The sequence below is a fragment of the Panthera onca genome, chromosome B3, assembly GCF_046562875.1.
Source record: "Panthera onca isolate mPanOnc1 chromosome B3, mPanOnc1 haplotype 2, whole genome shotgun sequence".
NCBI classification, from domain to species: Eukaryota; Metazoa; Chordata; class Mammalia; order Carnivora; family Felidae; genus Panthera; species Panthera onca.
This window is the reverse complement of record NC_138344.1, coordinates 52805334-52831898: the sequence shown is the minus strand read 5'-3', so window position 1 is coordinate 52831898 and position 26565 is coordinate 52805334. Positions and strand designations below refer to the sequence as shown.

Below are 26565 nucleotides of genomic sequence, written 5' to 3'. Positions count from 1 at the left end.
ATTCATCACAATAACTCTAGAATTAATATTCTGTGGTATCACCTTTTATGGAGAAAGAAACGGAAGCTCAGAGAGGTTGAATGACTTGTCCAAGGTCACATAGCTAGTAAAGTGGCAGAGCTAGGACTTAGACCCACCATTTATAATCCTGAGTCCTATACTCTTTCCATTAATCCAGTCTGCAGTTTTGTAAGGTATCAGAGTATTGAACTGCCCAACACAAGTGATAGGCAGGGTAATAGCCCCCTAAAGCTTCCCAGGTGCTAATCCCTGGAACCTATTAATATGTCACCTTACATGGAAAAAGGGACTTGGTCCATATGATTCAAGTTGAGGAATTGATGGGGAGATTACTGTGGATTATCTGGGTGGGCCCAAGCTAATTACATGGGTCCTCAAAAGCAAAGAACCTTTTCTAGCAGCCTTCAGAATCAGAAAGTGATGTGATGAAAGAAGGATGGTCTAGGAGATGTGATATAAAAAGGACTCAACCTGCTGTTGCTAGCTTTGAAGACAGAGGAAGGAGCCACAGGCCAAGGGATGCAGGTGGCCTCTGAAGCTGGAAAAGACAAAGAAACAGGTTCTCCTCTGGAGCTTCCAGAAACACAGCCCAGCCAACGCCTCGATTTTAGTCCATTGAGACCTATGTCAAACTTTTTATCTATAGAACTATAAGATAACTGATATGTTGTTTTAAGTCATTAAGTTTGTGGCAATTTGTTACAGCAGCAATAGGAGACAAATACAGTGGAGTCCACAATAGAGTTGTACCGAGTCTTGGTGATAGACGACTCTGTAGAGGGAATCAATGCTCAACTGGGATAGGCATAGATTCTCCCTATCTCAGCAGCACATGGGAGGCATCCAGGTTCACTACAGAGGCTGGCTAGAGGGAAGAATATTGGTGGTGGAAGGTCAGACATAAAATCTATCTAGCCCCGTATTCTATCACTGAAAATGGTCCCAGGACATGATTATCTTCATTGATGTTGATGTCAAAGACTGGTCATGTATATTCCCCAACCTCTTCATTTCCAGCAAGATATAGTAAAGGGGAAAATCACTAGATAAGGAGACTTGGGGTGGGGTATCTGCTTATCTATTACTTACTATGTTGCCTGGGCAAAAATCGCAACCTTTCTAGGACTGTATTTTCTCAACTATAAAATTCAGAGGCTTAACGAAATGACATATACAGTCCTTCCTAGTTCTACAATTCTCTAAGTTTTATTCACAAACTGTTTTCTGTTAAAACATCTGGAATGTTAGTCAGTGATCTAGCAAGCACATTGCTTGGCTGTGTTTAAATCAAACATGTGACTGACACACTACATTCTTACTAAATTTTTTTTTTTTTAATGTAAGCTCTATGCCCAGCATGGAGCCCAATGTGGGTCTTGAACTCACAACCCTGAGATCAAGGCTCCAGACACTTAACCAACTGAGCCACCTAGGTGCCTCCACACTAAATTCTTTCTTTCTTTCATTCTTTCTTTCTTTCTTTCTTTCTTTCTTTCTTTCTTTCTTTCTTTCTTTCTTCCTTATTCTTAAAGTTTATTTATTTTTGAGAATGAGCATGTGTGCATGCCTTTGCGTGCATGATGTGCATGAGCACTCAGTGGGTGGTGTAGGGATGGTGGAGAGGGACAGAGAGAGAGAGAATCCCAAGCAGGCTTTCTGCTGTCAGGGTAGAGCCTGAGGGGAGGCTCAGCCCCACAAACTGTGAGATCATGACCTGAGCCCAAATCAAGAGTTGGACACCTAACTGACTGAGCCACCCCTTCCACACTAAATTCTTAATTGAAATGATCCTAAGTGTAGAGCTCCATCTCTTCTTCATGTCTATGAAATTGCTTTGTGCATCAACAGGAAGAACAGAATTTGTGGTGGTTAAAAATGCAGGCTCTGGGGTTGTCTCCTGGGCCACTCTTTATTAATATTGGGACCTTTGGGTAAGTTACTTCACCTATGTAAACTTCAGTTTTCCCATCTGTAAAATGTAGGTGATAAGAGTGTGTACCACATGGGGTTGCTGTGGGATTAAAATATCAAGTGCTTAGAACAGTTCCTACCATATCTTATTATTTCAAAATAAGTGAAGTGGCAAAATTTAAATTCCAAAATAGTGGGCACATTTTTAGACAAAAGAGCAGAATGTAGCCAGCACCTGATTACCTTTTGTAAAGAAAGGTCGAACAGCTTTCCAGAGGGTTGGATTGTTGTTAAATATGATGCCATTTTCATGCATGCCGATGCACTGCAACCCAAGTTTGCTGCCGAATCGGGAGCTGTAGTGACTGTGTTTCATTACATGGAACATACTTGAGGACCTGCAGAGACAGCAAACCTTAGTGTGAATTTGTAAGGGTTAAGAGAACTCATCGTGATGATTTTGATACCAGGTGACTCTCTTAGCAAATTCATGTTGATCTAAATGCAGTGCATTCTAGAATTCATATTGAATAAACACTTCTGTTAGTGGAAGAACATCCCTCTCCAGTTGAAATACTTCTACCTCCTGACACCCTGCTTGAGCACCACGAAAGATAGAACACATACACACATACACACACACCATTCTTTATTTCCCTCTTTTCTAATTCCAAGTCATTAAAATACTACCCACAACTGGGATCAGAGCTGCAAGGCTTTGAGAAGCCAAGCCCTCCACTCCACCAGAGGGTCCTGAGAGCCTCCAGCCCCACTCCAGACAGCACCACCCTCTACAGGAGTGAGTCTCGGAATCCAGAGTTCCTGGAATTGCTGATGTCATCTTCATTTGGAACCAGTAGTCTGGCCTTGTACCATCTATCCCCAGAGTCTCTAATCAGACCTGGACCCTCCGGTGAGTATCATTCTGGGCTTGAAGGACACCTCCTGGTCACTCCAGGCTCTGGGCTTAGCTGGCTGGGCTGGGCCTTGACAGCTATCTGTGGTGGTGACAGCAGCTATCCTGGGGCTCTGCATTCCATCCTGACTCATCAAGGCCTCCAGGGTCACAGAGTTCTCTCAGGATATAGGACATGGTGAGCCATTAGATAGCCCTTGAGGTAGCAGCACTGGGACCTTGCCAACAGGCTTCCCTGAACTTCTCAGCTCCTCCTCACTGTTTTGCCTCCATTCTGCGCCACACACCCCCCCCCCCCCCACACTCAGTTTTTTTTTTTTTTTTTTTTCAGAATCAAACTATCTTTCTTTTTATTCTTTTTTTTAAATAGGAAATTTATTGTCAAATTGGTTTCCATACAACACCCAGTGCTCATCCCAACAGGTGCCCACCTCAATACCCATAACCCACTTTCTCCTCCCTCCCACCCACCATCAACCCTCAGTTTATTCTCAGTTTTTAAGAGTCTCTTATGGTTTGGTTCCCTCCCTCTCTAACTGTTTTTTTTTTTCTTCACCTCCCCCATGGTCTTCTGTTAAGTTTCTCAGGATCCACATAAGAGTGAAAACATATGGTATCTGTCTTTCTCTGTATGACTTATTTCACTTAGCATCACACTCTCCAGTTCCATCCACGTTGCTACTAAAGGCCATATTTCATTCTTTCTCATTGCCAAGTAGTATTCTATTGTGTATATAAACCACAATTTCTTTATCCATTCATCAGTTGATGGACATTTAGGCTCTTTCCACAATTTGGCTATTGTTGAAAGTGCTGCTATGAACATTGGGATACAAGTGCCCCTATGCATCAGTACTCCTGTATCCCTTGGGTAAATTGCTGGAAGTGCTATTGCTGGGTCATAGGGTAGATCTATTTTTAATTTTTTGAGGAAGCTCCACACTGTTTTCCAGACCTGTGCTCAGTTTTAAGGCCTAGGAGGAACTAGGCAGGAGAAAGCAGTTCCTTCTTCCTCTCCCCTCCCCACCATTTCTTCTTCTAGGAGCTGCTCCCTTCCCCCCACATCCCAGGGGTCAATTTGGGCATGATGAGGCACTTAGAGTTATGAAATGTTATAAAATTCTAGCTGAAGAAGTTCTAGAAGCCTGCACACATGAGGAGAATATTATCTTCTTAGGATAGCAGTACAGAATTCTTCTGCAGGGAGAGACCAACTCACCTTGTTGAGATGTTTTGTTAAGACTGCTTAGAAGTTATCCTGTGGCATTGGAAGGATAAATGGATAATTTAAGTCATTTAATAATCAGCAGGATAAAGGATAAGAGGATAATTGTGCTCTTCAGTATAAATGGTAGGTGGGTTTACTGCAGGGTATACTTGCAGCTAGCAGCATGGGGAGGGAGAGGAAAGAGAGCTGAGATGAATGCTACAGAGTGCAGATTTGGGGAGGAGAGGACTCCTGGATCAGTGCTCAGAAAAAGAAGTCTGCTGGGAATTTATGAAGTTAAGAATTGTGGGGTGGATGGAATAAATTCATTTTTCATCTGCCAAGAGAGAAATTAAGAAACACTACAAGTGACTGCACTTCCTATGGCAAGGGGCTTTGGCTGGAAAAGAGGTTCATGCAGGGCCCAGAGGGAAACAGGCTAGCTGGACAAAGGCTGAGTGACAGCTGAGGCCGCGGACCACATGGGTCAGAAACTGGAACTCCAACATGGCACGTGCTCATAAGCTAGGTGGCTACCCTTCATATGCTGAGCAGAAGGGCATTACATGAAGACAGGCAGGATAGTGTTTGTTGGAGAATAGAGAAGATAATAAGCAGGACATGTGGTGGCATTTTCATAAATGCCAATATCACATTGTAGGCATAGACCGGACACAAATACCACTCATTTGGAAAAATCAAATGAGATTATCTGAAGGATATGGAAGAAAGTATGTACAGTGAGGATAAGAGGCAGACAAAACAGTGCAGGAGGTGGGAGTGCAGGCAGCTAGACCCCGAAATTCTCACTGACAGGGGTACATGGTTGTGGTTGAGTGAGTGAGGAAAGAGAGGTCATATGTCAGCCACCTCCGTCCAAAGCCCAGCCTTTCCATACATAAGGCTGGAGCATACCGCCTCTGAGGCCTAGGGCCCTCAGACATCCCTGTGCTGCTGAGTGGACAATAAGAACACAGAGTACACAGAGGACCACAGAGGCTGTGCTTAGCCCCAAAGTCTCATTTATTGTCCTCTACCTCCCTACGCTAACAAAGCATGTTCCAAGTACATACATTACCTAGACTCCTGTGAGGAGGCATGATAACAGGCTCTTCAGATTACAAGGCCTAGGTCACAGTATTTATATGTGGACGACACGGCCAAATGCAAATTCCCCTTAGTAAATTGTCAGCATAAGCAGATTTACTTCTCTCCATATATATTTTCAGCAACTTCAAAAATTTTCCACTTAAATATACTCAAATTGATAGCCATTTTTCTTGGAGATAGGGAGAAAAGGGGAGCAGGGTTTGGGAATTAAAAAGAGGGGCCAAGTGGTTAGCAGAGAAGGAGTAGAGGTTTTCTGTGGTGCAACTATGGGAGGCAATGAAGAAAGCTGAGGCAGGGTACACTGTCATTAGTCTGACTTTCGGCCATGTTTACTATACTGGAGCCAGGCCATGTATCAATGTAGCTTACCTGTGTATGCTCTGCTGGGGATCACGGGTAGAGCTCAAGTGACATAATCCTTGACTTTGGGTCTTGGGAACTAAACTGCCCAGGTCTGCTAGGTAAGTTGAAATAGACCCCCCAGGGTTTTTTTCACTTAAGGATTATAAGATACCCCATGTCTCTGAGACCAGAGAGGAGTCCAGAGACAGAGATCATAAAATTAGGACTAAACATTTGAGCAGAGGAATCGGAAGAGAATATTATTGCAAGAAAGCAAAATATATTTATAAACATCTGTCTGATACTGCCAAGGGGGGAGAACCTGGGCATTTTCTGGTGTGGGAGAGAGAGAAAGAGAGAAGAGAAAGTAGCAGCATAGTGCCCAATTGTGCAAATTCAAGATACGTAAAATATCATCAGTGCTTTAGACGCCATTATTATTTTTGGTGAACTTAATATTTATACAAGTTTTCATGTGTTCATTGCAACTTTGGTTCTTCCTCCCCACTTCTCCACTGAAATTTTGTTTCTCAGCTGCAAATTCTCCTCCTCTGCAGTGTTTCTGAGCACATAACCCTCAAAGATGGGGAGTGGTGATTATAGTATGTGCACTGGGCTGCAGTGACCATCTTACCACTTGCTTCTCCTTCTTAAAGTTGATACTTGGCTCCTAGAAGGATGAGTGTGCCTTAATTAGGTTGTTCAATTAATGCCTGTGAAAACACATTCCTAAGAAGACATTGGGCCAAAGGCGCTGTGCTCTGGCTGAGTAGTGGGCTAAGTATTAGCCAAACCCTCACATTTGTGATGGTTCCATAGTCCTATTTAAATTTTAAAAGAAAGGCCCTGAAATGATGGAATTGTCAGGAAATTAAAACATAATTATTATATGAATAAATTGTCTACTAGATTATTTCTTTCAAGGAAAAACATCTTATTTTCAAATCAAAACACTCTCTATTAAGTCAAATATTCTCTTGATTTAATTCCAGGTATTATTCATCAAATGATCCCAAGTTTTGGACAAGTATTTCTCTTCCAAACAACAAAAATAAAAACAAAAATACAGATGCTTCTCTTTGTATTCCAGGGAATTAATTTGACTGACAAACAGCTAAAATTTTTTCCTGTATATAGAAGTCATGCTTTGAGAGGGCTGAAAAGATTATTAATAGATTTTAGGACTTTAGCTTCTCTCACCTTCCCCTACCTTATTCTGTAAGTACAGCAGAAAGTAAGTAATTTGTATATTCTTTATTCACAAATTTGTATCTAAGAACTTTAAGTGCCTAGAAGTAAAGCAGAACGCTATTCTTTCCGCTCTGACCCCTAGAGCTGTTATATACTGCTTTAACCACATTAGCATGGCCACTTACTTTGAGAAATTAGTAATCGATTTTTAAAAAAGAAACAAGAAACCCCAAACTTAAACCCAACTAAATGTGCATTACTTAATAAAGAGCTAAGTTTAAAAATAAATGTGTTCTGTAGGGGGCGCCAACATCTCAGTTATTTCGAGTCAGAGGCTCCAACTTGGCAAGGGACAAAGCTGTCAAGACAGAAGTGATACACAGTGAGAGTGAAGAGTGACCGGCTGCCGGTGAGCAATTTAAAACAAGGCCTTTTTTCAAAAGTAGGTTGGCTTTATATAACCAGAATAAATTGGGAAAGTGAAGAAATAAAGTTTGGTGAAGAACTAGGGACTCCAGCCCAGAGCACACAGGGTGGTCACGAAAATAGTAGAGACCATGCTCCAGCCTTGTGGGCCAGCCTATAACACCAGTTGAAGGAGATGTTATATTGACTGGGGGATACACTGAAGAAGAGAGACCAGGTGAGTCCCCAAGCTCAGAAGGGACACTACCCTCAGAAGGGTAGTGTAAATTGCATGGTAACTGGGGTCATTATTTCTTTTTTATTTTTTTTAACGTTTATTTATTTTTGAGAGAGAGACAGAGCATGAGCAGGGGAGGGGCAGAGAGAGAGAGGGAGACACAGAATCTGAAGCAGGCTCCAGGCTCCGAGCTGTCAGCATGGAGTCCGATCCGGGGCTTGAACTCACGTACTGCAAGATCATGACCTGAGCCAAAGTCGGTCACTTAACTGACTGAGCCACCAAGGCGCCCCTGGAGTCATTATTTATCCTTCCTTCCTTCCTTCCTTCCTTCCTTCCTTCCTTCCTTCCTTCCTTCCTTGAGTATAGTTGACATACAGTGTTACATTAGTTTTTAGGTGTACAACACAGTGATTCAACACATTTATACATTATGCTGTGCTTACCACAGTGTAGCTACCGTCTGTCACCATACAATGCTATTACAATACCAGTACTGTACTCCCTATACTGTACCTTTCATCCTTGTGATTTATTCGTTCCATAATTGGAAGCCTGTTTCTCCCATTCCCCTTCATTGTTCTTCTTTAAACATGACTGAAGTCAAAAGACAGCACCAAAGATGGCAAACCTATTGTCTATTCAAAATGAAAAGTGGCCAGGAAATAAGTTATTAGGTAGTGAAGAGGAAGCCACTTTTCAGTTCTGAATTTAAAGGACTCACATAGGGGATCCTGGATGGCTCAGTCGGTGGAACATGCGACTCTTGATCTCAGGGTTGTGAGTTCAAGACCCATGTTGGGTGTAGAGATTACTTAAAAACACAACCTTCAAAAAAAAAAGGACTCACACATCTGTGGCCAGGTTCAAGAGTGATGAGTACTAGAAATAAATATGGAGGAGAAAATTAATGGAATAATTGGTACCAAACATTTAAAAACACTTGCCCATATAGACCTGTTTTGTGCCCGAGACTTAGTCTCTGTTGATCCCATTACCTTCCCCTTGTCCTTTGCCCCTCTAATATCCTCACATACCCAGCTAAATACTGGAGTCACTGCAAGAGGAAAACAATCTTTATAATAGAGAGATCTGACTGTTACTACCCTACCCAAGTGATCACATTTAGCATCCCTAATAGTGGGACAACTTTTCCTTGTCTCCTGATGTGATGCAATATGAAGTGCCTAGCCCTACCAAGGAAGTATTATTACAAAAATGTTTCACCTGAATGAAACTGAGACATAATTTTCAGTTTAGGGTGTCTAGGTGGCTCACTTGGTTGAGGGTCCAACTTTTGATTTCGGCTCGTATCATGATCCCAGGGTTGTGAGATTGAGCACTGTGTAAGGCTCCACGCTGGGTGTGGAGCTTTCTTGGGTCTCTCTCTCTCTCTCTCTCTCTCTCTCTCTCTCTTCTCTCACCTCCCTCTCCTGCTCACACTCTATCTCTCTAAAAAAATTCATAATTTTCAGTTTATAAGAAACACAGGGAGTAGAGGACTATGTTAAGTGACATCATAATGTAAAGAGAGAAATTCAGAAATGTGAAACACATTCTATAAGACAGTTGGCCTGGTCTCTTCAAGAGGTCAATGTCATGGGGGCAAGGAATGGGAAGACTGTTCTTTCAACTTCCCTATTCATTTAAACATTTTCTTAATAGAAAGTTGGAAAAAACATTTTGTTGTCAATCATTAAAATCACTCTCTTCCATGAATCCTCAACTCCCTTGACCCTCTCCTTACTTTGTCATAGTTGCCTGGTAAAATCTTTTACCCCTGGTAAAACCTTACCCCTGGCTAAATCCAACTCTTAGCTTACTCTGTGCTTGTTCCTGGGAGCTGAATGTGGCTGGGAAAAAAAAACCACACACACATGCACACGTACACACACGCGCGCACGCACACACACACACACACACACACACACACACACACACACACACACACTGACAAATCCCAGTTAAATTCAAGTGGGTTCTTAGCGCGGCTGGCAATTCTACTACATTTCCCCAGTCCATTCACACTTACTGTTCTAGATGACTATTAAATCCTGCCTCCTCTCTCCTCAAACATTCTACTTCCCCAGTCTTAGGTACGTATGTATGTATGTATGTATTCACTGAGGAAAAAGAAGCAAGAATCTCTGCAAGCTCCAACTACTAGGATCTGTGCTCATATATTCAAACTTCTCAAACTTACTGTGGATGAACTTTCATGTCCCTATTCAACGCCAACTCCACCTGTCACCTGTACCCCCTTTCACATTTCACCTAGCACACCCCTTTCTCTTCCATCAACAATTTTGCTTTATAATCCATCATTGCCATCATAACACACATGTTGTGATTTCTCCTATCTTAACAAAAACTCCTTGGACTATATATCTCTTTATATTTCTTTGTTCCATTTCTCTGCTGCCTTTATGACAAACTCCTTGGAAGAGTTGTCTTCCTCCTGTAGCCTCTAATTCTCTCTCCTCATTCTATACTACAGTGAGACTTTTGCCCTCACCACTCCATTGAAATTGCCAAGGTCACCCATGTTGCTAAATGTTGCTCAAATCTTCTTCCATTAACCTGGCGCTATCTGGCATGTTTGACAATTCCATCCTCCCTGATATACCCTCATCACGTGGCTTTCAGACCACCATACTATCCTGGTTTTCCCTTCTCTGGCTGTCCTTCTCAGCCTCCTTTTCTAGTTTCTAACTGTGGTGGAGGGTCAAAAGACTCAGACCTTCCTTCACAACACCCTACTCAGCTGTACACTGCACATATCAAGTCAAAATATCCCAAATGGAATCCCAATTTCTCCCCATCCCAAACTTACTCCACCTACCTGAGGTAATGATACCCTCATTCTTCTAGGTATTCAAGGCAAAACACTATGCTACCACCTTAATTCTCACACCCAACATCAATCTCTTAGCACCTTATTGACTTTGCCTTCAAAATATACCTAGAATTTTACTTCTTACCACCTCTACTGCTCTCACACGGACCAGACACCATCATCTCTTGTCTAACTGCCCTCTGTGCATTCATCCTTGTTCCTTTAACACCTAGTCTCAAAGAATGTGGGTAGAATGTGGGTAAAGAAGTCAGGAGTCTGCTGAAACATGAATGAGTTAGATGTGTCACTTTTCTGCTCAAACTCTTCAAAGGCTTCCCATCTCATTGCAGGGTAAAATTCAGAGTTGTTACAATGGCCAGCAAGGCCCAGTATTATTGACTGTCTTGATACCTTTCTAGTGTCATCTCCACTATTCTTCCACTAGCCACACCGGTGTCCTTGTTGTTCCTTGAACATTTCAGACAGGCTTCCACCGCAGTGGTTTGCATTTGCTGTTCCTTCTGTCTGGAATGGTTTTCCTCTACCTCTCTGCATGACTCCTTCCCTCACTTCCTTTAAGTCTTTATTCAAATGCTGTCTTCTGAATTAGGCCTGCCTCGACCACCTATTTATAATTGCACTTCCATCCCTGCAACTGGCTGTCCCCTAATTTAGTTTCCTATATAGCACATATCTACCTGAAGATAGTGTGAGCAACTATCTTGGTTTGCTTGGGACTGTCCCAGTTTTAACATTCAAAGTCCCCCATCCTAGAAAACCCCCTTGTTCCAGGCATACCAAGACAGTTGGTCACCCCACTGATACACTCATTTCTTGTTGGTATATTAACAATACAACAATATATTTCTCTATGATGGTAGGAATTTTTGGCTGATTTGCTCATGATACCCAGTGTACATAGTTAAGTTCTCAATAAATATTTAATGATTGAATGGGGGGGCAATAATAATTATAAGTTAGGATCATCCAGTGCTTAGTATATAGTAAATTCTCAATAAATGCATGTTAAAAGAATAAATTAATGAATTTCCTATAAATTTACATATGATTAAAACAGATACACAAATACAACCCTAATTAGTATGTTCATTACTATATGACCATAATTAGCATGTTAATTACTAACCCCCTTTATTAATGCCACCCACATTCTTTTTTTTTTTTTTTGTATTCATTACAAAAATTGATACATACACACAACATATAGTATCATGGGCAACATCTGTAGACCCTCATTAATTTAGAGCTTACCTGCCTGGGGAATTGTGAGTGCTTTTTCTACGGATGCCCAGATGAACCTTCCCCCAGAGTTCAGAGTTGTTCAGGCAACATCCTGGAAGCACTCAGGCCTGACTCCCCCACCCCCCACCTGACCCCCACCCCCCACCCCCGCTGTGAAATTCTGCAGCCCCCACCACTTCAAGACTATGCTGGTAGGAAAAGTTGGGCCATAATCTCTAGTCAGCTGTAATGACTAGAGATCTCAAACTTTTCAAAAGAAAAAAACCTGGCAAACTATTCAAATAAAAATAAAAATCTTTCTGAGGTCCAATTGGGGTATTTTCAAGAGGCACGGGTAGTTCTGGAAGGGACCTGAAGAGCAGGCGAGGGAAGGAGATGGGGACAAACATGTCCTATTCCTGCAGGGAGCTCAGCCCTTAACAACAAAATTGAGCGCTCGAGGCAATTAAGGAGAACACAAAGACTCCAACCAGTGAAAAGCGGTTAGGACAGGATGAGAAGAGAAGTGGGAGAGCTGGGGGAGGGGCGGGATGGGTTGTGTGTGCATCTTGAGCATGAATCAGCACCTGAGTTGGTCAGGGTTGCTAAAGTCACTTTCCTCATGAAGACAGCAGAGTGGTCAGATGCCACACTGCACTGTAACAAGGATCCTACTTCAGGAATGGCTTTGGGCTTCCAGGACTGTATCTGGTGAGCCAAGTATGTAGTATCTAAGAGCCATTTCTGTTTTGGTCCTCTGGGCCCTTGCCACATTCTTCACTCAGGTTCTTATCTGACACTAGCTCAGCACCTGAGCTAGACTAAAGAGTAAGATGTTAAGACAAAAGCACTCCAGCCCTGCTTATTGGCTCCCTTACCCCCAAGGAGAGACCCCTTTGTGCTGGAGGCAGCTTACCTGCTCTCCTGTCTTAGGCTCCGCAGCACACTGGAATGACTTGGGAGCTCTGAACACTACTGGTGCCTGGGTCCCACCCCCAGAGATTCTGAAAGCTGGGGTGTGGCCTGGGCCTTGGGGTTTTTATAAGCTCCCTGTGCAGCCAGGGTGAGGACCACTGCTCTAGATTCTGAGCTGTAGATGGATATCCTTTTGGATAAGTATCCTGCAGGTCCCTTTACTTGTCTGCCAAATAGCGCTGGAAGGCAACTGGCTATGTTGAGGGATGCAAGAGCAGGGCCAAATGGGCCAACGTCCCAAGCAAGCCCCCATCAGTCTCAGGACATGTTGAGACTGTATTCAGTTGCCAAAGTGATTAAAGTATTGGATTTTTTAAATAGTAATTTAAAAAAAAATTTTTTTTTAACGTTTATTTATTTTTGAGACAGAGAGAGACAGAGCATGAACGGGGAAGGGTCAGAGAGAGAGGGAGACTCAGAATCTGAAACAGGCTCCAGGCTCCAGGCTCTGAGCAGTCAGCACAGAGCCCGACGTGGGGCTCGAACTCACGGACCGCGAGATCGTGACCTGAGCCGAAGTCGACGCCCAACCGACTAAGCCACCCAGGTGCCCCAAAGTATTGGATTTTTAAAATGAGAACATATCGGGGTGCCTGGGTGACTCAGTCAGTTAAGTGTCCAACTTTGGCTCAGGTTATATCTCACGGTTCATGGGTTCGAGCCTCATGTTGGACTCTATGCTGACAGCTCGGAGCCTGGAACCTGCCTCAGATTCTGTGCCTCCCTCTCTCTATCTGCCCCTCCCCTGCTCATGTTCTGTCTCTCTCTCCCTCTCTCAAAAATAAATAAACATTAAAAAAAATTTTTTTAAGTGAGAATGTATCAAATTCACCTAAATTTGGCTGACCAGAGCTCAGTATCCCAAGAGAAGTAAAATCTAAGGATAATTATTGGTCCCCCACTCCCTTCTTTCAGTTATTTGTTTCAAAGAATTGGGCTCAAAGATTACCGTGGTATTTATGAAATGATGTATATCAGCTTGGCTTGAAAAAAATCCATGTGGTTTCCAGAAATGCTTCACTTACCTCTGGGCAATAGTCTGTGTATCTGGACAAATAATTCTAATTCATCGGTAAAACCCTAGTTGGTCTTAGTTCTGGGTAAAGCCCTGTCAGAGAATCTAAAAACTCATTAATGAGATAGTGTTGGCATATAACATTGTTAAATATCTAGTAATAATAGATGAAAGTCTAGTGATATATGCTTTCTTTGAAATTCTCCATGTTCTATGATCAGTGAAAACGAAAACTAGTATTTCACAAAGCTAGTTCTCTATAGTCGATGCCTATTTGGTTAACCCTGGATGAATTCAATGCTAAATTTATCCAGAGAATATAACAAACCATTTTTTTTAAATAGGCAATATTCCTGAATTTTTTTAAGATCACTCAGCTGAGATACTGGCACACAGTCGTAAATAGAATCAGAGCATATGAATAGCATTTTTTTCTACTCTTTATCCTGCTAGAGGTGCTCAGTAGCCTACTATTAGAAGCACATTAGCAAATTGGTACTGATTTCTTTCTCTCAGGTGTTTTGTTTTGTTTTAAATGCTTACTTATAGAGAGAAGAGCAAAATCTTAGGAAAGCAGAGAAGATAATGCCTCTCCCTAAAGTATGTTTTATCAAACCCAAATCATCTGTAGAGAAATTTTGAATAGTTTCCCACCTTTCCAGAGTGCTTTATCTGTGTACCTCTGGCATTAGGCAAAACCCAATTATTTCACTTGTATATAGTGATAGATTTTCACCTGGGAATTGCCCACCTCCATTTCAGTATCAAAAACATACCCTTAGAAACAAAGGATCAAGATATCAAAATAAGTTTGCTTGTTACTTAATAGGAAAAAATGCAGCTTTAGTTTTAAAAATATGTCTCCGATTCTTAACAGACTTACTTGCTAATAATGAGTGTTTCCTCTCCACATATCCAGACTCTCATGAATTCTCCATACATCTTGTTGTAATAGTTACAGGCACTGCCAATCCCCATCCACAGGAACCTGCAGTGGGAAATGAGGGGCCCAATTCCCATGCAATAGCCAGGACCTAGGAAAGGGAAAAGATCACATTCAGAATTTTAGCAACACCAGAAAGAGCAACTGCTTTATGTTACTGCTATTCTTGTTCTTTAATATCTAAATGCTCTTTTACATCTTCTGATGTGTATCTGTGAATCACTAAAAACCCAAATAAGCTTAACATGTGAAAACAGTAGTTCAGTGCCTATACCATGCTAGTTCCATTTGATCTTAATTCAGTCTGAATGAACCAGGGTATGTGTCTACTATTTTCTCACCATGTTAAGCAGTATCAGTGAGTTTCAAATACAAGTCAGTCAGTCCATCTATTTACAAGCATGGAAGTCAGGACATGTGACAAGCTGACAGGTCTATTTGGCTGCCGAGTTTTGTCTGAAAACTTTTGGTTTGGATCCCTAGCTGACAGAATGGGAGGCTTAACATGAGTTTGTAGTTTTGGTGTAATTTTTTTTAATGCTTATTTGTTTTTGAGAGAGAGATCGAGCATGGGAGGGGCAGAGAAAGAGCGAGACAGGGAATCTGAGGCAGGCTCTGCTCTGACAATGTGGGGCTTGGACTCATGAACTGTGAGATCATGACCTGAGCCAAAGTCGGACACTTAACCAGCTGAGCCAGCTGAGCCACCCAGGCACCCCTGGTGTAATCTTTTTAACTGACAGACATGGTCTGCAAAGATAATATTCAAACAGAGAATATCCATTTCTTTTTTGTTTACCTTCAAAAAGGACTCAGTTTAAGAAAAGAATCCTGAGCTAAATCTCATAGGTAATGAATCTGATCAATGTCTAGATTAGAATTTGAGTCCAGTGATGTGGTTTTACTCAAGAGCAGTAACTTCTCATGTCCTTGCTTATGTAGACAATGGCAGAACTGTAAAGAACATAAATCCAGTAAAAACTGGGGAATTTGCTGCTGCCTAGACCAGAGAACAAACTTGCTAGCTTGATTTTACTGGTGGTGGTAAAATGTTAGACAGAAATTTTTCGGAATGGTTTTTGTGAAGTAGTAGCTTTTCTAAATCTTTCTCCTTTACTTTCATTCTGTCAGTAAAATATGAAGCTGCCATGCACAACTGTATGGTGCATGTTCTCACTCCAGGGGCAAGAGTTGTGTAAATAATCTAGATAATCTAAGCTTTTGCTTGAGTCATCTAAATTGCATGTTTAGTCCCAAATTCGGCAAATAAGATTTAGTCCATAACTTTGCAATACCTGGGTTAATGGGAATAAGACTGTCAGCTTTTTTTTTTTTCTTTAAAGTGAAGGTCTTGGGCATTATATGTAGAACCAAAACATTTTCAAAGGGTTCTTCTTAATCTTATGATTGTTCCAATAACACTGAATTATAAGTAGATGATTGGCTTTATATTAAAATAATTTCATTAAATTCTTCAAAAGATTAAAATGAGCAAATGTGAATATGTATTTCCTTAGAATGTCATCAGATATACAGATCTCTAATCAATTAAGCTGTGCATAATAACAAACTATTTTGCTGGCTATTTATAGCTTGAAACATTGTAGATGTTTAATAAATGTTTCCTGGGTGAATTGTTTAAAATTCTTTTAAATGTTTATTTGTGTGTGTGTGAGAGAGAGAGAGAGAGAGAGAGAGAGAGAGAGCGCACAAGCAGGGGAGGGGCAGAGAGAGAGGGAGACACAGAATCTGAAGCAGGCTCCAGGCTCTGAGCTGTCAGCACAGAGCCTGATGTGGGGCTCAAACCCACCAACCATGAGATCATGACCTGAGCCAAAGTCGGATGCTTAACCCACTGAGCCATCCAGGAGCCCCTGCTGGGTGAATTTTTAAAGTTATTTAGAGATGTGTGTATAATATGAAGGATGAAGTTTTAAACGTGATCCTCATTTAGAGTATTTTAGGTTGTATTTACATTTTGATAAAAATGGAAACATATCACTTTATCATGTACATTTAGTCCATAGGAGGTCAAACATCTGGCTATTTGGGAATAGCCTTATTTGACAAACATTTACTTACATAATATGCTAGGCCCATGAAAACCAAAGGCATACAAATGAAAGGCTGAACTCTTTACTTTTTATCTAAAAGTTTGGCGCCATATAGAAGGTCTTACTATTGGGGAACCACCATTCAAGTTTAAAATATGACAGTGCAGATCTCTATCCACTAAAAAAGGGAGATTCGATGAACTTTGCTTAGGTTGAAAACCTGGGTGTTCTAACCAGAAAAGAATCCAAGTTTGGGGTCCCTGCTGACTAATCACATGTCAGCTTAATTCATCCAACAAACACTTACTGAGACCCTACTAGGTATAGACACTAGCTACAGGTTATGGACAGGAGATGCTGTGATAAGGAGAGGAGAGTATGTGGGCGGGGTGGGGGGGGGAAGTACTATACCAAATAATTACAACACAATGTGAGCCTTTCATTTATACGTATATCTTATACGCTCCAGCTGAGAAAAGGATGCTTTAGGAGGGGAGAAACTTTGGTAGGATATTAGGTAAATATTCTGGTTGCATCCACATTAAGCGGCTCTCTGCTTCTTAGATTTGAGAATGCGTATCTAGGCATGCTGCAATTGTGGGAGCCTCTTTCATGCCCAAAGAGGAGCAATAAATACTGCACTGCATTTTTGTGCAGAAACAGCCTCTGGGAAGCCAACAGCTGGGATCTCTCACCCACTGTCCTGATCAAGAAGCTGTTGCATTCCATGCTGGGTATATGCCCTAGAGAAACTTGTGCACGTGAATGTTCATAGCAGCACTGTTCACGATATCCCCAAAATGGAGACACCCAAAGATCCACCAACAGTAGCATCAGTAATTAAACCATGAAATGTTTGTGTGACTGGATACCATATGCACTGTAGCTGCATGTTGCAATGTGGATGAATCTTACAAACATAATATTGAGCAAAAGAAGCAATATAGAAGTAATGTCGGACTTGATTGCTAAAACATTTAACACCAGGCAAAAATTAATCTGTATGGTTTGGGGATATGAAATTAGGTAGCAAAACATGAAAAAGCAAGAAAGTGGTTGTCACAAAATAGAAGAATGTTTACTGCTGGGGATGAGAGAGGGGGTATGAGTGAAAAGGCACAAGAGAAGTTTCTGGGATGCTGCTAACATCCTGTTTCTTGTCCTGGACTGTGATGACATAGCTATTTTACCTTTCTGTGAAGTTGTTTTTTAGTGGGAGTTAGGGGAATGTGTGGCCACGTCCTTTTTGCAGTGCCGCCTCCGGGGATGTGGTTCCTAAGTTAGAGAGAGGCTCTATGCGAGAGAAACCATGTGCAAGGTTGGGGATGGCTATGTGCCCGCGGGGAAAGGAGAGCTGCCAGGGGCCAGGTAACTGTGGGTCCTGGGCAGAGATTGGTGAACTTGGGGCAGTTTCCCAGAACTGACACTTAACAAAACCCCCAGGTAGGAATGACTCTGTCCTCCCCAGACTCCCATAGCTCTCGCAGTACTAAGTCACCTGCCTGTTGGTGCATAGTCCTGGCTCTGAACACAGCAGGGCCTCTCAGGGAACGTGGATCAAGGAACTTAGCTCTGAGTCTTATTTTCATCACTTACTAGCTGTGTACCATCTACCCTCTAATCTCAGTTTTTTCATCTGCAAAATGGGCATAAACACACCTACCTCACCACAATGCTGTGAGGAGCACAGGAGAAAATGAATATGACACTCCTTTGTAAATTGTAACTGACTTAAGGGCTTGTGTGTGGGGCAGGGGCAAGAGGGGAAGAGGAACAGAGGGGCAGAGGGAAAGGGGCAGAGGGAGAGAGAAAGAATCAAGCAGGCTCCACACTCAGTGGGGAGCCTGATGTGGGGCTCAATGCCACAACGCTGGCATCATGTCAGACACAATGGACTGAGCCACGTAGGCATTCCTGACTTGAGGGCTTTTAAATCATTTTACCTTCTTCATTCCCTTTGGCTTTCCCTGACCCTGAGCTTCTCCCAAACCTGTAAAACTAAGAGCGCAGAGAACCAGTGATTCAAGGAAACTGACAAAAGGAGTTCAGAAGTACTGGTTGGGAAGAACCACCCTGACAAAGCCAATTGTCTCCCCTTTCCTCCCCCAGCCAGGAACCAGGGACCTTAGTCTGTGCCACCAGAGCCCACATTTTCAAAGGGAGAGCATGGGACCACAAGGTCCCTGGCTAGCAAAATGATCATCAACCTGGGATTCAGGAATTCTTGGTTGCCTCCCTGCCACCCATCCCACCTCCCACTTTCTTTCAAGCCGAGATGCTGACAAATCATTTCCTTTCTCTGGGTTTTAACCCCTCACCTGTAAAACAAGGAGTTTGAACTCTATTGTTTCTTATACTTGTCATGATGGTTTGCTTGGGCAAGGCAGTTCATTTCTCTGGGGCTCAGTTTCCCCTTCTGTCAAATGAAAGGGTTCGGAGTCATAACCATGGCTCTCAATCCCGATTGCTCGTGAAAAATCACCTGGGAAGATTTTTTTCTTAAATATCCACATGGGGATCCTGCCTCAGATGTGGCTGAGAACCATAGTACTATGCGATCTAACTATCAGTGTATGATGTCTGTCCCCAGGCCAGGAGTGGTGGACAGAGTGAGCTGCCACCTAGGCTCCTGGCCCAGAGCTTCAGGGATGCCAGTTCTTATGCTTGCCCCCCAAAGGCTGACCTCCTTCTTCAAAGGTCCAAGGGACTTCTTCCAACACTTGCAACATAAACATCTGGGGGAACTTGTTAAAAATACTCTCCACCTCACCCTCCATTCATGGATCCTGACCCAGGACCCTACTGTGGAAGAAGTCCAGTGAGGAAGGGGCAGTGTGGGGAAAGGAGTTCAGGTTAAAGACCATGGGAGAGTCTTCCCTCAGACCCCTCAGGCAGTAGAGAACAACATTAACTGAGTGCTCTATTTAATTAGACATTAAAGTAACCTAAAATATCAGTCTGAGTCAGACAGACAGTTCTCTGGAAAAATTTGAAGCATCCAGATATGAGGCACTTTGCACCAGCTTCATACTCCTACCCTAAATCATGCTATAATGAAGCCCACCACACTTGGAAGTGTGTAATGACTATGCTTTTCATATCCTTATCAGATATCTCATGGGACTGGGAATGGATGTCTGCCATGAAGAATTTTCACTGAAAACTGAATAATAGTCGGGTATTTCTGATATTCCTGAATTAATCTGATAGTGTGGAGTGGTGGGAGTTTCTACTGGAATTATCTGGATAATTACATTATACTCTACTTTTGATTAATCCATAGACCTTGCTGAAGATTCTGTCAGGGAATGATGTTCCAAGGGAATCGTAGTGGCCCCCATTTTTCTTCCACCGTCCAGGTCCCAGCCAGCCCTTATGGTGGCACCACCATCACACTCATCCCCAAGAATAAGAGAAAATGAAGAGTGGGATAAAGAGAGGGAATAAGTTCAAGAAAGGAAGAGGGCAGAGCACATGGATGAGGCATAATGGGAGGCAGAAGAAGAGGAGTATAGAAAGCATTCCAGGGGCACCTGGCTGGCTCAGTCAGTGAAGCATGCAATTCTTGATCTCAGGGTTGTGAGTTTGAGCCCCCCACTGGGTGTAGAGATTGCTTAAGAATAAAATTAAAAAAAAAAAAAGAGGAGGCATTCCAGAGACATTTTTTACCTTCAGAGCAAAATTAGAATGAATTTGAATAATAAAAAAAATACCTGGCTTACTTTGCTTCACTTCATCTCAAACTTAGAGGATACTTGTGCCAGGTCTACTTTACCAAAGCAAAGTGCAAAATGGAAGGGATCATCTGAGATATTTTTGAAATTCTTTCATTTGAAATGTGCAGCTAATTGGAATAAAATTTTTCACCTGAGTTTTTATTTGCTAACATTGCCATGGGCTTCAGCCATCTCCCTGGGTTTGCTCTTTGTCCTTTTGCAAAAGTTTCTTTACCCTCATGGACCAAAAGACCAAGTACATAGTCTCCTTAGTTACAGAACTAAATGACTGACTTACCTGGTATTGAAGATGTGTCCTCATAATTCCAAACCAAAAGAAGAAAGCCAGTGAGCAGCAGGATTGGCATGGTGGCCACAGGCATGACTTCGGGCATCATGCTGGTGATGTTGTAATGCATTGGGTTCAGCATTTCCAAAACCATCTTTTGTTTCTTGAGCTCAGGAAAAACAATTTAAAGCCCTATGTAAATCAGAGCAGAAAAAAAAAAAAAAAAAAAAAAGAAGAAGAAGAATATCTAGGACTCCTGTTGGTTCAAAGGATGCTGTACTATAGAAATCAAGCATTTTGTTTTATAATGTGATTGGACACCTAGACAAGACAAAGTTGTGGTTACAAGTCAAAACAAGCAAGCTGAAGAGAGATCTTTTGGCTTGAAGTGCAGCATTTCTGACCTTGGTAGAGTCTCAGGTTCGTTTAGACGCTTGGTCTGATAGAACCTTATCATCTTGCCCTTGAGTGGGTAGAGTGGCTGAATTCCCAATTGAGAGTCAAATTTCTAACCAAAATACAAGAAAATGAAGCTCATTCCAGAGGTGGAGTCATTCTGTGACTTCATCAGCAGATATTGTTTAGGCAATCTGTTTCTTTTGAAGCCAAATCAATTTTTTAAAAAAGTAATCCCCAACTCCCTTGATCAAAATTACTTCCCCCAAAGAGTAAGCTTCTCCAGCAAGAATGAATTTCTTGGAGATTGTTGAGGCATCCTCAGAGCTTCTTATTAGGTTGTTCAGTGAATTCAGCGTGACTCACTCAGGATAATCTTTTTCTATTGACGTTAATAAGGCTAAAATCTCTTGCACTATGGCCTGGATAAAGCAGTGCCCATGGGGGGCAATGTCAGCATTAGCAGGAAAAAAGAATGGGAGAAGAAGAATAAAGAGAAGGAATGGGGAAGGAGGAAGGAAAGAAAGGACAGAAAGAATAAAATCCCATCCACAGTAGGCTGTGGCCTCTTATGTTTTGCCCACAGCAGCTAACATCCTATGCAAGAGAGTTTTTAGTTTGATTTGCTGGTTCTGTCATGATTCTCAACAATGTAATGTTGAGTCTGTCTTTTCAGTAAGGTTTTCTAATACCAGTACTCTCAGAGGAAAGTTTCAGGGATGGAGGTTTGTTGAAGAGACCTAGATTGAATAAACTTGTATAGCCAGCAAGAGCGACCATTCAATGCACTCCTGGTACCAGATGACTTCTCCAAGGATTACCCTTCCTTGGAAAGTGACCTTAGTTTGCAGGACTTATAATGGCTCTGAAACAGATTTTGGCAGGATCTTATCCAGTAATAATAGTTCTAGATTTGTAACCAGGGCTTCTAATTGGATTTCAGGTGCTCTGTGAACTTCCTGACATGCTGCATAACATGTTGTATCTGCTCACCTGAACTTTTAGGGGGAAAGAACTTTCATCAGATTCTTAAAGAGTATGTAATTACATTTCTCCTCTGATCTATATGATATCTTAAATATCCAGTTAAAAACTCATTTCTGACAATTACATACATTTCATAATATAGTTGAATTCATTCACTTGCTTGATTCATACTGTTGATTCATTCTATTCCACCATTTAAATAATTATCAACAGTTAAGTGCAAGGCACTGAAAATGCTTGCACATGTGTTGGGCAGTTTGTTTGTTTGTTTTAAAATATATATAAGCTGAGTCTGAAAAGTCAGCAATGTGTCATCATCTGGTTCCTTTGTTAATAAGTAGCTGCTCTGAAGAGGTTGAATTTTTAGGTATTTAATTTCCTAAGTGGAATTTTATATCATTTTGAGTAAGCTCCCTGTGACTTTATGACAGCCAGGACCTTCAAAGTTTCCGTTTTTAATGATGAAACCTGAAACCAATGTTAAAAGCATAAGTGAAGAAAGTGATTGAGACAAAAAGAAGGAAGATATCCCAGAGGAAGTGATCCTGGCAGAAAATTTTACATTAAAGGAACTCTCAGGAAAAAAAAATGTAGTAAAAAAACCTTCAAGAGCTACTTCATAACATTGAAATCACAAAGGGTACAATGTTGGAAGCTGATGCAAATGTATAAAAGAGTATGACAGTTCATGAAGGCGTGGAAAAGATGCTCCTACCACATAAGTTATACAAAGAGAAGGCAGCAAGAAATGTTCAAATACTCTCAAGTTTTTTGTTTTGTTTTGTTTTTACAAAGAAAACACTTTTAAAAATTGCAGTGTTTCTAATGTTTAAATTATGGTATATTATAATTTTTGTCTTACTATTTTTTTCATTTCCATATATGCTTAAAACCTATAGAAAGAGAGTTTTTAATGTTTCAACAAAAATTTTAAAAGCCATGGAATACTTGTATTTTTTCTCTTGATTTTTAGGGTTGCTTGACAGTTTCACTTTGCATGGTCATTTTTATGGTCTTGCACTACCGTGTAAAGCAAAGACTGTATGTCTAAATGGTTAATACGGCTAAGAAGCCTCATTGCTCATCTTTCCCAAAAGTATGTCCTAAAGATGCCTCAAAGAATATGAGATTTTTTTTAGTGCTTACAAAGCATTTACTATGTGTCAGACATTGTTCCAACTCTTTACCAATAGTAAGCCATTTACGTTCACAGCAACCCTAAGCTAATTAAGACAATCCCCATTTTGCAGATGAGGAAACTGAGGTGTAATAAATAGGGCACCCAGGTTGTTTGTTACAGAGCTGGGATTAGAACCCATGTGGTCTCTCTCCAGAGCCCATGCTTTATTTTTTTTCAAGGTTTATTTGAATTCCAGTTAGTTAACATGCAATGTAACACTGGTTTCAGGTGTAGAATCTAGTGATTCATCACTTACATACAACACCCAATGCAGAGCCCATATTCTTAATCATGCCGTTTTGATGCCTTATTGTGGGATTTATTTGGTCTCTACAATCAGGGACTTTTCAATCCTAAACTATCTATGTTCATTTCTAAGCTATTCAGACTGACTTACTTTAAAGGAGTAAGCTTTTCAGACCTCCGAATACCACAGCTGGAAAGGTCCTTTCAAATTCTTTCCTCCTTGCATGTTGGTTTTCCTGCTCAGTAGAACATTCTAATGGGCCACACAGACAGGTTAGTTGAACAGAAGACTTTGAGTGGTGGTAAAGGAAGGTAGGAAGATCCTAGAACTCCATAGGGATTCCTGGTATGTCCTCTGTGCCAGGAATACCTTCACACACACCCCCAAACATACACACACACACACACACACACACACACACACACACACACACACGGCCCTCAAGTGCCATGTTCCTTCAAATGCCATCTCAAATGCCTGGATCTCCAGGCATTTGTTTGCTGAGTGGTCTTTACACTTCATTCATTGGGGCATCCCACACTGGGCCCGGCACCCAGCAGGGGCTTTGGCATCCTGATGAACCAGGCCTGTGTTCCTTTTCTGTGTGGAGCCACAGGTATCCTAATACCTTCACTTACTGCCCCACAACCTCAGGATAAGGAAATACCAGTCCTACACCAAGAGTCCCCAGTCTGAGCCAGGGCAAAGTCTGCTGGGAACACAGCAGAGCCTGAGTGTCCTGGTGCCTTGGGTTCAGGACACACTCTGGGCCCTGCAGTGCCAGAAAGGGCTCCCGATGTCCTGGTACAGCCTTGACCCTCTGCATGGTGGGGAAACAGGCCCTAGCCTTGCAGGAGTGCCCCCCTGGCCTGGTCAGACCCTACCAAACCCTACCTTGCAGCATGGGGATGACCTGTTCAGAGTACCCAGCCTCCCTGGGCCTGAGGCCAGGTGCCAAGCCTGCCCTTCCTCTCTCCATCTTCAGTACACCTTGTCCATCCTTCCTTCATGTCCCACTTGCAGAGAAACGTGACCCAGCTACCTTGGGTCTCCCTGCTGCACCTTCTGATTTTGGGTCCCCACAGGGGGCTGCTTCCTGGGACTGCCTTTGCCTAGTCATGCTTTGGTGCCAGGCCATAAGCTGACACTGAATGAATTTATAAGATCAGTTGTACACAACTCACTGTTTTATCTAAAGAGAGGTCAAGGATAATAGATACAATCATTTACATTTATCCTTATGAGTTGGATGTGTTTTTGTAAGTTTCCTCAAACCCCTTACCTAATAAAATGGGCTACTTGATCTTAAAAGTCCTCCTCCTCCTTCTGTGACCTCTCCTTCTAGGTGAGTTCTCCAAGGCCAGGGTACTATGTCTTCTCCTTCATGGCTGTATCCCACTCCTAGAAGTGTGTCCTGGAGTTTGTAGATGCTTCACTACAAACCTGTGGCCTGAATTTGCAGTTTCTACCTTTGTTCAGATTTTACTCCCCAGTGCCGCCTCCCCGCAACCCGTCTCATACCTTGCCTTTCAGTTTGTCTTACACGCTGCAGCCATGCTGTTTTTCAAGTCAGTTTTCATTACCTCAGTTCCTTGCTAAACCTTCTTTGCTTCTAGTTGATTGCAAGGCTTCCAAATTCATCCTCATTCAGACTTGTGTCTTGGTTTTCTGTACCAACATTCTGATTCCTCATTGACCCACAGACATCCTTACCTGGGAGTTCTCCCTCATGCCTCCCCCACATCTCTCCAGCTTGGCTGGTTCTGCCCCACAGGCCTCCCAGGAAAAGGTTTGCTTCCTCCCCATGCATCTCTGAGCCTTTACTTACAAGGTTTCTATAAATACCCCTCCTCCTTTCTTTGACAGGAGCCTGGGACACTCTTGCTTTTGACTGCCAAATCACTCTATAACTCAGAGTCATGGAGAGTTTCATTAAATAAACATTTATTAAAGCTCCTGTCTGGGCGAGGTGAAACATTCAAACATGAGAGGCATAAGACAAGTTCTGAGGAAGGTGCTGTTAAGCTAGGCCCTGGTGTGAGGACCACAGCTCTCTGGGATGACAGGCAGAGCTGCTCCTGAACTTCTACATCAAGGAAACACAGGGGGTCAGAGCTGGAAAGAAACTTTGAGGTCTTCCAATAGCGCAGTTATCTCCCTTGAAAAATTAACCAACTACATGAGATCCAGGGAACTACTGTCACTTGTCAATTGTCCCTTAAAAGTGGGAAACGTTTACCCACATTCTGTGATCTGATTTCCATGCCCTCTTACCAGGGTCATGACATTGCGGGTTCTAGTCATTCTTCCCAGCAAGCTTTCAAGTGAGTCCCTGGCAACATTTTGTTCAGGAGCTGGAGAGATAATAGAAACCAACAAGGGAAACCTGGAGGGATAAACATTGTGTGGTTCGCCTGGACCCCCCTTTAGGGATCACTGACAAGACCTCAGCCACTAGCATTCCAACCAAGTAGGGGAGACTATTGACAGTGCATGACAGGCAAGTTTCCCTCTCTAATAAATGCACAGGCTGCCAAAATCCACATTTCACATGAGCATGTGGATCCAAAGCTCTTGGGCATCAGGCAGGACTGGGGATTTCTTTGTCATATTTGAGATCCCACAACTGCATGTTTGTGGAAATGCTCCTTTACCATAGCTTACTGTCCAACTACCAGTTGGTCTGGCTGCTCTTTTACTTCAGCTTTCAACTTTGCCCCTATGAGTGTTCCCTCTTGTCCCTCACACACCTACCCCATTGTCTCCCCCATGGGTTGTATATGAGATCCTCTGCCAAGAGAATTTGTTTTTAAAGTATAGTCAGCAGTGACCCCCTGCAAATCCTCTTAGATCTTGATCATTAAAAGCCTTTCTGGCCATGAGACAAGGGAGGGGTATTGTGAGACCTGAGGCCCTCCATGGGGCCCTCAGACCCTCTCGTACAGGTGCCGCCTGACATCAAACCATATCTTCTCACTAAGACCTGTCCCATGGAGGAGGCAGAAGGGGCGGACTGCCCACCATTCCCACAGCACAAGTCCTTTCAATAAGAGGTTTCCTCCCACTTCACTTTGCGATTCCATTTTACAAGACCTAACATGTTGTCTGGCCTCTGAGGAAATAGGTAGTGGAATTTTTCAGCCTATTCTTAGGCTTTTAACCTGAAGAAGGAAAGATCAGAAGTGAGAATATCACAAGAGCAGGATTTGGAGTTGGGGCCTGAGTTCAAGTCACAGTGGCTAACTAGCCCCCTTGAGCTCATTTGCTTCCCAAGCCTCCCTAAGCCCTGGCTGAGGAAGCAAATTCTCTCTAGCTCAGGACATGGAGACAAGGGCTAAAGTGAA

At 42.4% G+C, this 26565-nt stretch overlaps 1 protein-coding gene across 1 annotated transcript in view; it reads right to left on the bottom strand.

Moving 5' to 3' along the window:
• Positions 1-22667, bottom strand: part of CYP19A1 (cytochrome P450 family 19 subfamily A member 1) — a 40845-nt gene extending 18178 nt beyond the window's left edge. Inside the window, exons 1-3 of the mRNA XM_060618531.2 lie at positions 20421-22667; positions 14293-14443; positions 2176-2330 (exon numbers count right to left, since the gene is read on the bottom strand). Coding sequence (XP_060474514.1) covers positions 2176-2330; positions 14293-14443; positions 20421-20565 — 451 coding nt within the window. The 5' untranslated portion in view covers positions 20566-22667. The remainder of the gene's footprint in view (positions 1-2175; positions 2331-14292; positions 14444-20420) is intronic.
• Between the last annotated feature and the right edge of the window lie 3898 nt (positions 22668-26565).